This window comes from Sminthopsis crassicaudata, chromosome 3, assembly GCF_048593235.1.
Source record: "Sminthopsis crassicaudata isolate SCR6 chromosome 3, ASM4859323v1, whole genome shotgun sequence".
NCBI lineage: Eukaryota > Metazoa > Chordata > Mammalia > Dasyuromorphia > Dasyuridae > Sminthopsis > Sminthopsis crassicaudata.
Window position 1 is genome coordinate 299,384,788 of NC_133619.1, and position 17,850 is coordinate 299,402,637.

At 34.9% G+C, this 17,850-nt stretch overlaps 1 protein-coding gene across 10 annotated transcripts in view; it reads left to right on the plus strand.

The window, feature by feature from the left end:
* MAP7D2 (MAP7 domain containing 2) overlaps positions 1 to 17,850 on the plus strand; it is a 172,358-nt gene that overhangs the window by 147,341 nt on the left and 7,167 nt on the right. For all 10 annotated transcript variants that reach the window (XM_074300961.1, XM_074300960.1, XM_074300966.1 and 7 more), the window contains 6 exons: positions 9,102 to 9,352; positions 11,616 to 11,742; positions 13,954 to 14,179; positions 15,747 to 15,851; positions 16,715 to 16,771; positions 17,611 to 17,707. In XM_074300961.1, the coding sequence (XP_074157062.1) occupies positions 9,102 to 9,352; positions 11,616 to 11,742; positions 13,954 to 14,179; positions 15,747 to 15,851; positions 16,715 to 16,771; positions 17,611 to 17,707 (863 nt within the window). The remainder of the gene's footprint in view (positions 1 to 9,101; positions 9,353 to 11,615; positions 11,743 to 13,953; positions 14,180 to 15,746; positions 15,852 to 16,714; positions 16,772 to 17,610; positions 17,708 to 17,850) is intronic.

Genomic DNA, 17,850 nt, shown 5'->3' on the forward strand with positions numbered 1-17,850 from the left:
ATGTAGAAGACTTTTGTACTGGTCCAGATAAAGTGATGTGAACAAACTAGACTGACTGGGAGCTGTGAGAGTGGACGGAAGGTGATATATATGGTTAAGTGTCCACTTTCACTGAGAAAGAATAATCAGGGAGACAAAGTGAAGAGAAAAACAAATCTGGTTAAAATATATTAATTTGATGACTGGTGTAGAAAATAGACTAGTAAAAGATGTTTACCAGCCAATAAAAGTGGGGTTCTTATTTACAAGGCTGCTTTGATCTCTCTCTGACGTGCAATTTAAATGCTTTTTTTTAAAAATTCATTACTTATATCATTTTTCTATTAAGATTTCCATTAGGATTTTTGTCCATTGCTCCTCTTCTACTGTCCTTTCTTCCTTATTTCCTTTCTTTATGGCAGAGTTCATCACATTGTTTCCTTTGTGACACTTAGCAAAGAATTATGAAAACATGGTCAACCAACACCAATAATACATTGAGCTTAGAAGACTTTAAAGTCTGAGCATCTAGGTGGTGAAGTTAATAGATTGCCAGTCCTGGAGTCAGACCTATCAGTAAATAGAAAGAAATGGCAAACCAGTCCAAAGGAAGACTGAAATTTTGTTTGAGAGTTCTAGTAATAGTCCTAGTCTCTGTAACTTACTGCCAGTTAACTAGTTTCTACTTTAAATTTGGCTTGAGCATTCCTTGTTTTATATATCTTTCCATTTTGTAAGTTGCATCTCTAGATGTTACTGATCACATCTCTAAAATTCCATTTTACTAAATTCTAAACTCATATTGGTTAGATTGCTTTGGTTGACTCCTTCCTAATTCTTATAGTAAGCTTGTAGATTGTTATAAGTATTATCATCTCCATTTTACAGTTGAAAAATGACAGCCTATACACCCAGCAAAAGAACTTCAGGAGATGAATATGAACCACTAAATAGAATTCCCAATCCCTCTATTTTTGTCCACCTGCATTTTGGGATTTCCTTCACAGGCTAATTGTACACTATTTCAAAGTCTGATTCTTTTTGTACAGCAAAACAACTGTTTGGACATGTATACATATATTGTATTTAATTTATACTTTAACATGTTTAACATGTATGGTCAACCTGCTATGGGGGGGGTAGGAGGGGAAAAATTGGAACAAGGGGTTTGGCAATTGTCAATGTTGTAAAATTACCCATGCATATATCTGGTAAATAAAAATTATTAATTTAAAAAAAAGAAAGAAAAATGACAGCCTAGAAAATTTTCAGATGGCTTGCCCAAGGTCACATAATTATTAAGTGCCGGAGCAAGTGAATTCTGTTAATTAATTTATGGAATTATTAATTTACCCTTTATTATGTTTTATAAATTGATATTAAATTGATAATTTAAACATTATGTGGTGATATAGTTATAATCTATTAATAATTTATTTAATCCCAAAAAATGAGGAAAGTCTGCTAGGAGGAGATACACAAGATTCATTGTGTCATATTTGTTCAGTAATGGCAACTATCAGCAGGGTATAGTTTTGGTCTTCCTGGTGCTCCCAGTATTTGACTAAAGGAATTGGGACCCTTTGAATTGAGGAGGGGCAGGAGCACCTTGTTCTTTGGATACTCACCAGGAAAGACTAGGATGGTGGTGAGTGGGAAATAATGCTTCAGTTACATTTTAGTAAAGCACAGACAGTATGGAAACAGAGAGAGGTAGCTTTGGGGGGAAAAATGAAGGATTGCAGCACAGAGAATCTCTAGCTACACATATATCATAACAGATGGAGGAGTGCTTGGGGAACAGATGTTTGGGGTCCCATTTTTATAGGGTTTTGGTGGGAGGGTAGGTTGTTTTTTTTGTTTGTTTGTTTTGTTTTCTGAGGCTGGGTTAAGTGACTTGTCCAGGGTCACACAGCTAGGAAGTGCTAAGTGTCTGATACCAGATTTGAACTTGAAGGGTCCTCCTGAATTCAGGGCTGGTGCTCTATCCACTATACCAACTAGCTGCCCCTGGAGGGTAGGTTTTTAACCGTGTCACATTAAGTTTAATTTATTAACAAATTCACATCATCTCAAAGTTATCGGCAATACTTAGATTACTTAGTAACTATTAAGTTACTAACTACTAATTACTTATACTTAGGGGTTAGTTCAATAATATAGTACTTTTGCTGGTGTTACTGAGCAGTTTATCTTAATCTTATAGACCAAAGGCAGTTAACTGGACCAAGGGATTGTTACATTACAGATAACTTCCCCTAATTTAGCACAGTCTCAGGATGTGGTCTTAGTTAATTTATGAGGCTGTTTGTGTGGCTCCCTGCGCCCCCCTAATTTGTGAGACAATTTATAAGTATCTTAAATTGCCTTAATTTATGGAGCAATTTGTAAGTAGCTTAAATGACTTATAAACTTATTGTACTATGTTGGGTGTGGAGGTAGGGGTAGTCAAGGGAATCAGAACAAAATACAGTTTCAACACGGCAAGGAAAAAAAGAACTCAGGGCTTTTGATTCTTAAATTTCAGCTTTTTCTACTACTATTCCACATTTTAAGATTATTATTGTAGTAAATATATTTATTTTAAAAATCTATTTGTATTTTTTCTGTGCATCTGAATGGTCATTCACATATGACATTGGTCTTTTTACCTCTTCAAATGGTTCTTGTTGGTCAAACACAGTGTTTTGACCTTTTAGTCAGGTGTTTAACTGCTACTAGAAAGGAAGCTTGATGGCACAAGTCCCCTTCCACTCATCTCTGCTCCCTCTCTTCTTTATCAGTGTTTTTTGAACACTTGAAGTATACTTGCCTGACACTTCCATGATTTTGTCTTGTTTGTTTTCTGGTTTTTTGTTTTGTTTTGTTTTGTTTTGATGGTATGATATTCCTATTTTAAATGGCTCAATCTATTTATCTTTGTTTGTTTTTTCCTGGATCCATCATTCTCTTTTCTTTTAAATTGTGACTAATCTACTCTAATCCTGCCAATGTGATCCAGAGCAAGTTACTTAACCATTCTGTTGTTTCCTCATGTGTAAAATGAGACGAATAGTTGCCATCCAAGGCTTTTGTAGGAATCAGATGAAATAATTGTTGGAAAATGTTTGCAAACTTCAAAGCATTATCTAAGTGCTGACTACATTATTATTTATTGTTATAAATTTAGAAGTCTTATTATTACCCTCAATTTTGTGTAGTACTTGGCACTAGACTGCCTTGAAAAGAATTATGCACTTACCACATCCCACAATCACATTTTGTTCCCATTTTTAAAAATGTTCTATTGATACTTTAGTCTCCCAACTTTAGTCACTTGGCAATAAACTACAGCCTTGTATTTCCTAACTCCAGTAAAAAAAAAATAATAATTTCATTTTAAAGAAAAATAAATAATTTTAAAAAGTAAAGCAACATATCGGCCCTGTGTCTCAAGAGTTATCCATAGTCAAGGGTAGGTACGTGGTATGGTAGATAGAACATCAGTCCTGGAGTCAGGTAGGCTTATTTGCAGGTGATTATTAGCTGGGGAATCCTGGGCAAGTCACTCAGTTCTGTTTGCCTCGGTTTCCCCATCTGTCAAATGAGCTGGAGAAGGAAATGACAAACCACCCCAATATCTTTGCCAAGAAAACCCCGAATAGGGTCACAAAAGTCAGACATGACTGAAGCAACTGAACAATAACAACAACACTCTGTTCCCAAGGCTTCTCTGCCAAGAGGAGAGACATCCATTTCTTAATCAGTCTTCCATTTATGCAGAATTGGAAATGTTTGCTTGCTAAAATATCCCAGACAATTCTGAAGAGCTCATCTTGTTAAGTGTCATCAAAATTTGCTCTGTCTCACTAGACACATATGTGAAGGATATGTTCCTGTAAGTTGGGAACTATTTGTGTATTAATTTCAAGGGAGTGGTGACTCACTTAAGCTTGGATACAAATTCATCACTCTCAAGCCATCCTCCTAATAACAAGCTAAGCAGATCCCCAGGCCATGTTACAATGAGGCATTTGGAGTATTGGGACTTTAAGTGGAAAGCTAGCTAATTCTCTTCACTTTAAATGTTGCAGAAAATAAAATACCTAATTCTAAAGCTTGGGTAGTTGTATGCTTTTGGAAGGAGGCAGAAAGATTGTCCTAAATTACTAATGGTACAAATTAAGATTAAAATTTTCTATTCACCTTATACCCATCAAATGGGTAAAAATGACAAAATGGACCAAATGAATGACATTTATAAAGTGATTTGTATAGTACCTTGGCATTTAGAAAGTGCTTAATAAAGTCTATTCCTGTCCTTCTCTCAAAAAACCTAAAAAAGATAGAATGGAAGCAGTGAGACTTTTAAGACATTGAATGGTAACTAAATTTAATAACCAATTTTGATTTCCCAGAAAGAAATGAGAGAAGTACCTATACCCCTTTTCAATAGAGATGGGAGGGGAAGCGGAAGGGGAAAAGGGGAGGAGACTGGATATAGAATGTTGTCCACAGAATGATATAGTCAGTCTCAGGTGGTTTTGTTCAAGTGTTTTTCTTTGTCTCAAAGGAGGGTTTATTTGGTGAGGGAATAACAAGGTATATATGGCAATAAGACTTCTTTTTATCCTTTTTATCTATGTAGTTATTGAAAGCGTAAATAGAAAATAGGAAAAAAAAGTAAAAATTTTGAGGTAGGGGAAGAAGATTTTTAAAACTGAGCCTAAATAAAGGGCCAGGCAGTTTGAGAGAGTGGGAAAAGGACTACTTCCAGAGTTTTAATCCCAACTCTGACAAATGTACCTGTGTGACATTGGGCAGGTCAATTAACTTTCTTGGGCCGGCTTCAGTTTCCTCATCTGTAAAATGAAAGTGTTGAACTCGACTCCAGTCTTTAAGAGGTCTATTCCAACCTTAGATCTACAATCCTGTAAATTAACAGCAGAAAAGTTGAATTCGGCTTTATATAATTAATGATTTGTTTTCACTTGATCTCAAAAAACTTCTTTTATTATTATTTATTGTTCTCTTTCCTGCTCTATGAGGAGTCTGCTCTTTGGACACTGAGCATGTTAAGAATATTTCTCCTATGGTTTTTCAATATTGGTTATATGTTTTCTGTCAGATACCATCTAGGTTTCAGGTACCTCAAACAAGGGAGCAAATACCTAGCTATAGCCCCTATTCGGGAGAGAAAATATAACATGTATCCACGAATAATCCTATTGCCTTTATCTTGGAGTCTCCTTATAGGATCCTATAACTGTGAAATAATGGTCCAGTGCTTTTTAAAAGAGTCGCAATCAAAAAGTCAGCTCATTTCTCTTGTATAAGCATTCCCAGATATCTCTCATGACTGACTTTAATGTTTTTATTTAATAATCTGGTTGAACGTTGCCTTTTAGTGCATTGAAAATGAAACAGAGATCCCAAGAGAGGAAAAAAAGAAAACTGAAGTTGCCTCCAGAATTTAAATGTTTTTTGTATAATTTGTATCATAGAATTATAATACGCTAGGCTCCCATAGATGACTCATTCAGAGCTGCTGAATCATTCTGGGTTTTTTAAGACTAGGGATCTTTAAGCTTTTTTTGAGTTATGAACTCAGCTGATTAACAAAGCCTATACTTCTTTTCTCAGAAAACAATATTTTTAAATGCCTAAAATGAAATATGTAGGACCATCAAGATAATCAATTATATTGAAGTAGTTAGCTCCTTCTCTTTCTGTCTCTTTCTCTTTGTCTCTTTGTTTTTTTCTTTCTCTCTCTTTGTCTCTCTGTATCTTTCTCTAAGATCACAGACTCCAGGTTAAGAACTTTTGTAGCAGGTTTTCTAGGTGACTAAAGATCATAATGTTATTGCTTTGTGATAGTATTCCAGATTGTCATGCCCTTGACTCCATCTGGCATCCATAATAATAAATTCCTGAGCTTGCTGCTCCAGATAATTGAGTGTTGTCTTCTCCACTATCATCTCAAATTGAATTTAATATGATGCTCTTATCAGAAATGTATCCTGGAAAAGAGAGTTATTATGCACTTAAAAGGAGAGTGTCAGTATCTCCTGTTCCTTCCCAATTATACACCCACACAAAAATGCCCTCCAGACAACAATCCAAGGATATTCTTTCCAGCCTGCTTGCTTCACTGTCTGAATTAATATATTGACCTAACCTTCCTTACCAGGAAGGTCTTCTTGTTATTCAATCATGTCCAATTTTTGGGATCCTATTTGGGGTTTTCTTGGCAAAGGTACTAGAGTGGTTTGCCATTTTCTTCTTCAGTTCATTTTATAAATAAGGAAACTAAAACAAACATGATTAAGTGACTTGACCAGGGTCATGCTAATGTTTGAGAACACATTTCAGTTGAGGAAAATGAATCTTCTTGACTTCAAGTTCTTTCCCCTGTACCATCTAGCAGTCCCTGATAAAATAAAACAATGCTTTTTTTTCTTCATCAGGTCCCACTTTGAGGATAGGGTATGTAAAAAGAATGTTAAAATCCTATTCCATTTTCTAGCTTCATAATAAATATGAAAGATGGGTTTAAAACAACTCTGGAAAGATTTGTCCTGATTCATGCTCCAGGTTCATCTCTTAACTAGTCATTGTTCAATGGTAACAGTAACTGACATCATATACCTTCAGAAAAAGGCATAAATTTTCTTGCCTTTAGAAACCATAGAGAAAAAAAGGCCATTTGTAGTTCTACTTGCTGATAATCTAATGTTCTAGGAAAATAAGACCATGTTTTCTTTTTCATTCATGCTCTTGGCAAGTATAAGGCACTATGGCTAGATCTCTGGGCCCAAGATCAGGGAGACCTCAGTTCAAATATGATCTCAGATGCTTGACTCTGAGCAGGTCACTTTATTTCTCACCTCAAAATAGGGATAATAAAAGCACCTATCTCCCGGAGTGTTATGAGGTTCAAATTTGATAATTTTTGCTAAATACTTAGCATATATCCTGACACATAGTAGGCTTATTCCCTCCTCTCTGTATCTCTTCCTTATAATTTTCTTCATATATAGATGGTATACTCATTTATTCATTCATTCATTTATTTATCAATCAATTATTCATTTACTTAGTTATCCTTTAAATTTTAATTTATTTATTTATTGGGGATGGGAGAAGGGAATGGGACAGTATGGAAAATCATTGACAGTCATTAGCCTTACTTCTAGATCTTTTTCTACAGTTAACTATTTAAATTTTCTAGTCTTCAGTTTCCTTATTTATGAAAATTAGTGCTAACTACCATACCTTCCTTGTAAGATTTTGTTTTAAGGAGTAAATAAGGTAATGAGCATGAGTGTAATTGGAAAAATATAAACACAAATGCTTTGTTATATGGCTTTCCTAGAAAAGGAGAGGAGAGATATGGGGGAAATTAAAGTTATTTAAAAACAAAAGATAGCAATAGTATTTTATAGTAAATAAGCAAGGACATAGGCTTTGTTGTTAGAATAGAACTTACAAATTATCTAGTTCAGTTCTTTCCCTTGAAAGATATGGAAGCCAAGTCTCAGAGAAGTCATTGCCTTCATTTAATAAGTAACAAAGCATGAGATCTCAAGACCTTTGATTCTAAGTAATTTTTATATTGTTTAAACTCCTATGTCTTTAATTGTGTAATTGGACTAGATTATTCTAGAGTTTTGGAAGAATAATCAAGGAATCATAGGCCTGTGGATATGAGTTAGAGAAATTTCAGAATCCATCTTATCTACCACCATCTCCCCCAATGTAATTGTATAAAATGACTATGGCCCAAAGAAATAACCGATTTGCCCAAGATTTCACAAGTAGTAATGACAAAACCCCAGTTTTTAATTCAGCTCTTCCGATTCCAAACCTAGCACCTCCTCCACTATAGCATAGTGTCTCCTTGGAGGAACAAACCAGTACACACTCACCCTACCACGAAGCTTAAATCATTTTATGGGACTGGAAAAAAAAAGATTGTAAAGAAATTCAAGGCAGATCAGCCACTTGTCCAAGGGAACCTCAAAGGTGAGAGCGGAATCCAGCTCCTGACTCTAATATCCTTTCTACTTCACTGTTCTACCTCCCAGAAGATGATAATATCTTTTCCTGTCCTTTTTTCTTCATTTTAAAGCTTATGCCAGGAAATTGAATCACTTCCATTTTAATTGTCTTAGGAAGATTACCTAGCAAGATACGGAGGTTCTTTTTCAAACAAAACTGCTGAGCATTCCAACTCTGTTGTAGAGAGCACAACTCCGTTGGGCTGGGCATGTTGTTCACATGTTAAATGTACACTTGCCAAAAAGATTATGTTATGGGAAAGTACTCACAAGGTGATCAGAAAAAGTGATACAAGTACACTCTCAAAATCTTAAGAACTTTAGGGGAGGGGAGTAGGAGGAAGGAAGGGAGAAAAATTTGCAAAGTAAAAGTTGAAAATTATCTTTGCATATATTTTGAAAATAAAAATCTATTATTAAAAAAATAATCTTAGAATTGATTGTATGACATATATTGTATCTAGGTTATACTGTAACATATTTAATATGTATGGGATTGCCTGTCATCTAGGGGAGGGAGTAGAGAAAGGGAGGGGAAAATTTGGAAAAATGAATACAAGGGATAATGTTGTAAAAAAAAAATTACTCATGCATATGTACTGTCAAAAAATTATAATTATAAAATTAATTTTTTAAAAAGGAGTTAAAAGTAAAAAAAAATTCAGCTTTCCAAAATTAAAAAAAAAAAGAATTGATTGTATGATGTGGGAAACACTGGTAAGACCCAGTTATGGTGTGCCCTCATCAGAGAAGGTGCTGTGCTGAAATGAATTAGCTCAGAAGAAAAGCAAGATTCACAAAGTTAGAGAATCCACCCCAAATGTTCAGAACTATTTGTGTCCCACCCTTGGCAGAGCATAACAAACTTGAGTAGCATAGTGATGTCATTTTGGTTCTTTCTCTTCAAGAACAAAAGACAACCACCATATGGTAGAAACTTAAGTTTTCTCTTTAAAAATGGGCATTTGAATTTGAAATTCTTACTCATAAGTCTATTGAGATCTGAAGGGTTTGGGGGGAGACAGCAAGTACACAGTCTGCCTCCTGAGGCCCAGGAATTCATTTTTGTGTTTTTGTTTGTAGAACATCTTCAAAAACATATCCGCAATCTCCAAAGAACAGCAAACCATACCAAGGATCCCCCATTAAATACCGCAGCCCCAATTCTCCCAGCCAAGAAACTCCAAAGAAGAAAGCAGACAAAGAGAAAGCAAACAAGGAAAAGGAAGGGGCTTTGAGTCAGAAAGCCCATGGAGCCCATGGAGATCAGATAGGTGAGAAACACCTTGCAGAAAAATACATTCCTGCGTCAGGAAAGACCGAAGTTGGTGAAGGTAAGCCTCCTTAATAAAGCCAGCACTCTGGGATTTGGAGGGCTCTCTAGTTGACCATATAATAAGGAAAACATTAGCTTCTGCTGAGAGGAGGAGGAAGAGAAGGTTTGGGGGCCCAGAGGGGCGTCATATTTAGCTTTAATGACTTTTCTAACACTACTTTTCAAATTATTTAGTTTCTCTGTTGCATTCTCTTATTCATCTCCAAGGGGAATGAATGACCAGAGCCAAATATACTTACTCTGCTAATGGCTTTGGATAGGTCCCTAGGCATAATAAAGACTTGGCCAATTTGCACTCCTCAGCAAAAAAAACAAAACAAAACAAAAAAAACCCATAAATAAATAAATGCTTTTCCCTTAATCCTCATCCTTTGTTCCTTAAATAAGAAAGCAAGCAGGAGTTGCTTTTGAAGCCTAGTTTTCTTAAAATAATAATAATATTAATTATTATTGTTTGGGATCTTTGTGATTTCATTTGGAGTTTTCTATGCATTTTAAAATTAATAATATTAATAATTATTATTGTTATTGTGTCATTTAGTCATATTTGACTCTTTGTGATCTCATTTGGGGTTTTCTAAGTATTTAAAAATATTAATAATTATTGTTGGATTGATTAGTCATGTCTGACTCTGACCACATTTGGTGTTTTATATGCATTTTTAAAATAATAAATATTATTTAAAATAATAATATTAATAATTATTGTTATTTTGTTGATTAGTCATATCTGACTCTTGTGATCCCATTTAGGGTTTTCTAGGTATTTAAAAAATATTAACAATTATTATTGGGGTGCTAGATAACATAGTGGGGCAGCTAGATAGCACAGTGGATAGAGCACAGTCCTGAAATCAGGAGGACCTGAGTTCAAATTTGACTTTAGATACTTAATACTTACTAGTTGTATACTCTGGGCAAGTCAATTGCCTCAGGGAAACAAAACAAAACAAAACAAAAAACAATTATTGTTGTATTGATTAGTCATGTCTGACTTTTTGTGGCCTCATTTGGGGTTTCCTAGGCATTTAAAAAATAATATTAATATTGTTATCGTATTGATGAGTCATGACTGACTCTGAGACCACATTTGAAGTTTTCTAGGTATTTTTAAAATAATAATTTAAATTAAATAATAATTTAAAATAATAAATAATTCTTAATTCTTTAAATAATTAAATGATTTTTTTTTAAATAATAAGTTTTTAAATAATTGATGGATCATGTCTGACTCTTTGTTATCCTGTTTGGAATTGGAACGGTTCACCATTTCCTTTTCCAGCTCATTTTACATATGAGGAAACAGAATCAAACAGGATTATGTGACTTGCCCAGGGTCACATAGCTAATAAAATCTGGGGCCAGATTTGGATTTAGGAAAAGTAGTTTTCTTTATTTGTAGCTTAGGAATGTTCTATCCACTGCATCACTTAATAATATTATGTTATCATATAATTTAGCATATAAAAATGCTATAGTTAGCATTTTTGTAGAGCTTTAAGGTTTACAAGGTGCTTTAAGATATCATCTCACTTGATTCTGACCAGGGTAGGTCCTGTTATTATCCCTGTTTAACAAATGGGGAGGGCTGAGAGAGCTTTAAGTAACTTTATCCAGAGTCATGCACCCGAAACATTTATATAAAGTAAATGTCTGAATCAAGATTCATGCTCAGGTCTTCAGGAAGATTCTTAAAATTCTAAGCTCCAAGCTATTTTCATACACTGCAATTTCTAGTTGCCTCTTCTCAGGTTTCTCCAGTGAGAAATGCTACCAGGGTCACAGAATTCATTTCCCAGAACACTTGTATGTTGTTATTAGAAAGAACAAACCAATTGCAATAGACTTGGAATGGAAAATGCCATCTAAATCCAGAGAGAGAGAACTATAAAGATTGAATATAGATCAAAACATAATATTTAATTTTTTATTTGTTTTTGTGGGGGTTTTTTCCCTTTTGGTGTGATTTTTCTTCTTTGGTGTGATTTTCTTGTAAAACATGACAAATACAGAAATGTTTCAAAGTATTGTACATGTATAACCAATTTCAGATCACTTGCTATTGGGGGAAGAGAAGAGGTAAGAAAGGGAGAGAATACAAAAATGAATCTTAAACAATATGCATATTTGAAAAAATAAAATATTATTGAGGAAAAAAATAGAAGGATGCTTTGAATGTTGGGCTGATGTGGCTCACTGAGGTTATTCTATTTACTTAACCTTGTACTCTTTAATTTTCTAACTCTTTCATGTACCATCAGGGAAGTTTATCGCTGGAACAACTGATGCAGAAGAAGCCTCCAAAATCCTGGCAGAGAAGAGGAGGCAGGTTCGTCTACAAAAAGAGCAAGAAGAACAAGAAAGGCAGGAGAGAGAAGAACGAGAGAGGTATTCTACACATTCATTGCAATGGTGGGGATAGGAGGGATGGACTGTCCATTCTGCAAAATTGACCTGGAGAGAGGGAACCTTATCCTTTTTTTTTTCTGGATGATATTTTTAATAGAAGGGGATCACTCACATTTCTCTGACACTTTTAAGTGTAAAATGGCCCTTGTAGATGTAGGCAGTCTATGTAGGATTCCTATTTTATACATAGGAGGATTACACAGGACTAGTCCACATATTTTTGGTGTCTCACCCAGGCTCTCAGACCATCTCAAGAGTGACGTGAGTTTATTAGAAGGGAAGCATAACTGGGGCAGCTAGATGGTTTAGTGGATAGAGGACTAGCCCTGGATTCAGAAGAACCTGAGTTCAAATATGACCTCAGACACTTAACACTTGCCAGCTGTATGCTCCTGAACAAGTCACAACTCCAGTTTCCTCGTTCTCCTCCCAAAAAGGGGGGGGGAAGTATTATAATGTATCCAATTTTCATGTATGTATATATATATATATATGTGTGTGTATATATATATATGTGTATATATATATATATATATATATATGCTTTTCTTGTAGAGAGAGGTACAGAAAGAAAGAAAAGAGATAAGAGGAGGAGGAGATAGAAGGAAAAAACAATGGGAGAGGGAGACAGAGAGAAAGGAGCTAGAGAGAAGGAAAAAGAAACAGAAAGAATTTAGATTCATATATCATTTTAAGAAGATTTGGAGGTGTTTTCTATAACATTTTTTAATCATACATTTTGAAAAATGTCTTAGAATTGGAATCACTTGTTTTCAAATAAAAAAATAGAGGTATCCCAGTTAGTGCCATTTTAAACTATTAAAAGCTTAATTATAAATATAAATTATTAATATAAAATAGAGTATTCCAAAAATTCCAAAAGTCTAATGCAATCCTAAGTCTATGAGGAAAGCTTGTATATTGATCATGGCTTCCAAGTATATAGCATTTTTATTTCCCAGAATGCTTTCTTTCCTACCTTTGCCCTCCTTGAAAGAATGAAATTGCAATTTGCAGATATTATTACCCTAGTTTTTATAGATAATTAAACAGAAACAATAAGGTTCAGTGGATTACTCAGAATTACACTGGCTAATAAGATGGGAATAAATCTAGGACATAATCAACATTTATGAAGTATTTACTGTGTGCCAGATACTGTGTCGATAACTTTGGATTCAGGACTTCTGATTTCATATCTAAGAAGACTCCTTTTAAGTATAAAGTTTCTCCTCCTGCTACTGTTGCTTTTCCTTTTCTTCCTCTTCCTCCTAATTTTCTCCCTTTCACCACTGCTTTATTTATGGAAAGGAGATGCTTAGATACTGCTACATTCTATTTCATCTCTCTGAGATAAAAAGCAAAATAATTGTTTTAACACTATTAAATATTAAATTAAAAATCAGTACTATTGATTTTTAAATAATTAATTCCAGAAGGGTTCTTTGAAGTTCCATTTGTCCTCTGCCTTTGAAGTTTCAATTCCAATCAAAACAAGCCCAAATAGGCTCCTCAGCTGTTCTGAAATCATTGAGTGGTGTCTATGTGACCAATGACACACTTATTGTCCCATCTAAGCTTTTTTTTTTAAAAAAAATAATTCTTATTGTTGAGATTTGTCATTAAAAAAGATTCTTTATCATTCAGGGTATTGACATTTTATATCCTGTGTTTTAACAAGCCATTATATTATCATTACTGTGCATATAACTGATAGAAAAATTAACTTTGTTTAATGTGTTTGGATTTTTTGGAATTCAGGCAGTTTAGATCCTAGACCAAGTCTTTTAAACTTTAAGCCCAATTCATAAATCTGTGTTAATAGCTATGGATATAAAATGCATATGTTTGTGAAAAGGCTGGGATGGGGGGAAGCAGTTGTCTTTATGAGCAAAGCACCAGCCTAGACTCAGAAAGAGTTGAATTCATATCCAACCTCAGATACTGACTGGCCCCATTTGCAAAATAGAGCTACCTACCTTCCATGTTTTTTTTTGTTTTGGTTTAGTTTGGTTTGGTTTTTTTGAGGTTTAAATGATAATATTTGCACAGTGATTAGCAAAGTGCCTAGCACATAAGTATCATATAAATATTAGCTATCATTATCATTAGTGTCATTATTCTGTGGACATTGTTCATTAGTTCTTCTTAAAGTTTCTCCTTTTGAATGTGTGATTTTTTTTTTAAAAGGCTAGAGAGAGAAGAACTGGAAAGAAAGGCAGAACAAGACAGGATTCTCCAAGAACAAGAAGACCGTAAGAAAGAAGAAGAAAGAAAGCAAAGAGAAGAAGAAGAAAAAAGAAAAGAAAAAGAAGAAGCCCAGAGGAAAGCTATGGAACAACAGCTTCTAAAAGAGCAACAAGAGAAAGAAAAGCAAGAAAGGGAACAGCAAGAAAGAACCAGAATTGAAAAGCAGGTATAGTATGTTTCCTCTGTAGAAGTGAAGGGAAGGGGAGGAGAAGGAACATACTGTGTGCAAGGTAGGAGCAGTTAGGTGGTACAATGAATACAGTGCAATGATGTTAGACATTTACTAGCTGGGTAATCTCAGGCCAATCACTTGCTTTAGTTTCCTCATCTGTAAAATGAGCTAGAGAAGGAAATGGCAACTCACTCCAGTTTTTTGCCAAGAAAACCCCAATGGGATCACAGAGTTGCACATGACTGAAAAGTGCCAAAAAGTGCTTTTTAAAAAAAAAATGACCTTATTTAATCTCATAGAAATCCTGGATGCTATTATAATCCCCATTTTATAGTTAAATACACAGAGTTTGGTTAGTTGACTTGCACTGACACAGAATGACACAGCTAGGGCTTGTCAAGGAACTGTTTGAACATAATTCATTTTTTCAAGAAGCATAAATAATAGAATCATAGACTTTAAAAGTTAGATGGAATCTTCAAGATCATTGTCTACACTATTCCAATGCATGAATCACTTGTATAGTATTCCCTCAAGGATGTTGAGTCAAGCTTTTTCTAGAATCCCTCCATGATAGATTCACTGCCCACCAAAGCAGCCTTTTTTAAAAATAGTAATAGCTTTTTATTTTTCAAAATACATGCAAAGATAATGTTCAATATTCACTCTTACAAAACCTTGTGTTCTAAAGTTTTCTCCCTTTCTTTCCACCTCCCCCTTGCTTAGACAGTAAGTAATTCAATATAGGTTAAGCATGTGCAGTTCTTCTAAACATTTTCACATTTATCATGAACCGCCTTTTTTAACAGCTGTAATTGTCATTTCTTTCTAAATATGTACTTAATTCACTTCTTCATCTTCCATCTATTAGTCTTAGATTTATACTATAGAGTCATGCAGAAAATGAATTCTTGACAACCCTTCTCATATTTGAATGCAGGGATACTTGGACATAGAGACAGGTCCATTTCCTTCACCATCACTTCTCTCCTTCAAGCTTAACATCTCCAACCATGAGGATAATTCTCATATTGATTAGTTTTGCCTTCTCACCAAGCTCCTCCTATGAACATGTTTTAGTTTTTCTACATCACTCTTTAAAATCTGATATATGGAAGTGAAGGACCACCACTCCTACCCCCACCACAATGTGATCTGACCATCGTGGAGAACATCATGATTAAACCATAAAAAAAGATTGATCAAAAAATAATTTATCAAGAAATTATAATTGTACATTTCCCAATGTGTCTCACCTTCAAGTATGTATTATTTCATTAGTTAAACATTAAGTATGTTTCACAAAATGTCATTCATTCATTAAAGATTTTTATATGCAAAATACTGTGCTTAGACTAATATAAAGATAAATGAGATAAAGTCCCTCAGATGAAGTACAAGCGAAGTCCAGATATGGTTTTCACTTGTCACATCTGTAGTTATACCCAGTTTGAGTCACCATGGCCATAAGAATAGAAAAAAGAATGAAAGCTCTGTGAATTCCCAGTGTTTTGACCATTAAGCACAAATAACTTGACCTATTCCACATCTTTTTCATTAGAAAGAAGAGGCAGAAGCTAAAGCACGGGAAGCAGCTGAACAGATGCGTCTAGAACGAGAACAAATCATACTTCAGATAGAGCAGGAAAGACTGGTGAGAAAGAAGGTAAGGGCAGGAGATGGGGAAGGACCAGGTGAGCCTCGGGTTAAAAGAGAAGCAGGAAGAAGCAGGCTAGCTTTCCACAGAGCACAGACTCACTTGAGGAGCTTTCCCAGGTCCTGATATAGGCTTGGCTGGTGGATTCCTAGTCTCCTTACCTGTTTTGAGGTACCTGTGCCCACTGTCCAGCTTATCTGGCTATGTCCTCCCTCAGTGGGCCGGCACTGGATACATACCAGTCTGAAGAGGTATTTTTTTAATGGCTAATCATAAATGACAAATCTTTGACACAAGGAATGGGTTAGCCGTTTCTCAGATGCTAACATTTAGAGGCAAGATGATGTAGACAGGTGATAGAGCCAGAACACTGGACTTGGAATCCTGGATTTCATTGGAATATGTACAGTTTCTGGCTGTGCTGATTAGTAACAATGTAGTCATGAACAAGCCACTCTACCCTTCTTCAGTTTTTTAACAAATAGATAATATAGATTACAAAATATTTGCTCTCCTTTTCTCACAGGGTTTTTGTGAAGAAAATGCTATGTAACTTAAAACAGATAAATCAAGTTTTACAAACTAAGAAGCTTCAGTTTTATGTACAGTTTTCTCCTGTTGTACAATGTATATGGAAAAGCTTATTTTGTTCAGAATGAAAGAAAATTAAATGGTATGCAAATGTATGAGCTTTAAAGTGTTTGGTTCTTTTCCTGTTAAAGGTTCAGATTCACATTCTGATTTGAGAGCCCTTTCCCTTCAATCTCTGAGAAAACATCCATCCTAAGAATTGTCAAGTTGCATCCTTTCTTCCTAACTTTGTATTTTTTTGATGTTGAGTTGTCTTTTAATTTATTTGCTTTGTTTTCCAGAGAATAGATGAAATCATGAAGAGGACAAGGAAGACTGATGTTTCAACAGAGGTGAAGGTGAGGGTTTCACAGTGTTATTTTTATACAGGTATCTACTAGGTTATAAGATTTTGGCTTGACTTGGAGGTCACAAGGAGAAATAAAGAGATAGATAAAGTATTGACTAAGTGCTTACTGTGTGCCCAGAGCTGTAAGGATACAATGCAGCAAGCCATGACTATCTCTTCTCTCAAAGAGTTTATATTCTGATGGAGGGGGGGAATTTGTTATTGTGTTTATTTGCTCTTTATTCTCGAACAGGAATCATGACATCAGGGAAATAATACCAAGATGTGCAAATGAATTGGATTTAAGTGAGGGAGGCTGTGCAAGGTCACTTGCCTCACTTTCTCCTCCAGAGCCATCTGGGTCCAGTGGCCAGATATAGATCAGGATGGCTAGAGATGGCCCAGGATGCAGTGGGAGATCTTGGCCTTTGTTGTCCTTCTGTTGTTAAAGACACATTTAGAGTATACTCTCCCTAACCATCTGTCTCATCAAAGCCACAGATTCCATCAGATTTCCTCACTTGAGACCTTAAATGATCTCTGCAGTTACTAACACTTTCTCCCCTCTTGAAATTACATTGTATTGCTTTAATACATCCCCTCTATACATTTTCTATACATGTTGTATCCTCCTGATAGATTTCACCTTCTTTGAGGAAAAGGACTTTTTCATTTTTGACTTAGTAATATCCTTCATTCTTGGCACACTGTGGTAGAGGCTTAATAAATGTTGGGTTTAATTAATTGGTGAATAAGATATCCAGCCAAGAACTAAATATTTTCTAAACTTTTAAAAGTCATTTCTCCCTCTGCCTCAAGTTAATCTTTTACATATTTTGTTTGTGGCAGAAGGAAGAGCCTACATTGGAGACTCAGCCCAAACAAGTAACTCAGCCAATTTTGAATGTGGAAAATAAATCAAAGCCTGTTGTACAGAGTAAAGTAGGTGAGTAAAGGAATGGGTTTATCCTTGGTGTGAGTTTATGCTTGGTATCCTGTTTTTAAAATATCTACAACTAATGATCATACATTGACCTTATCATCATATTCCTAGATCATCTTGCCCAATTCAGTGTATAAAAGATCTTT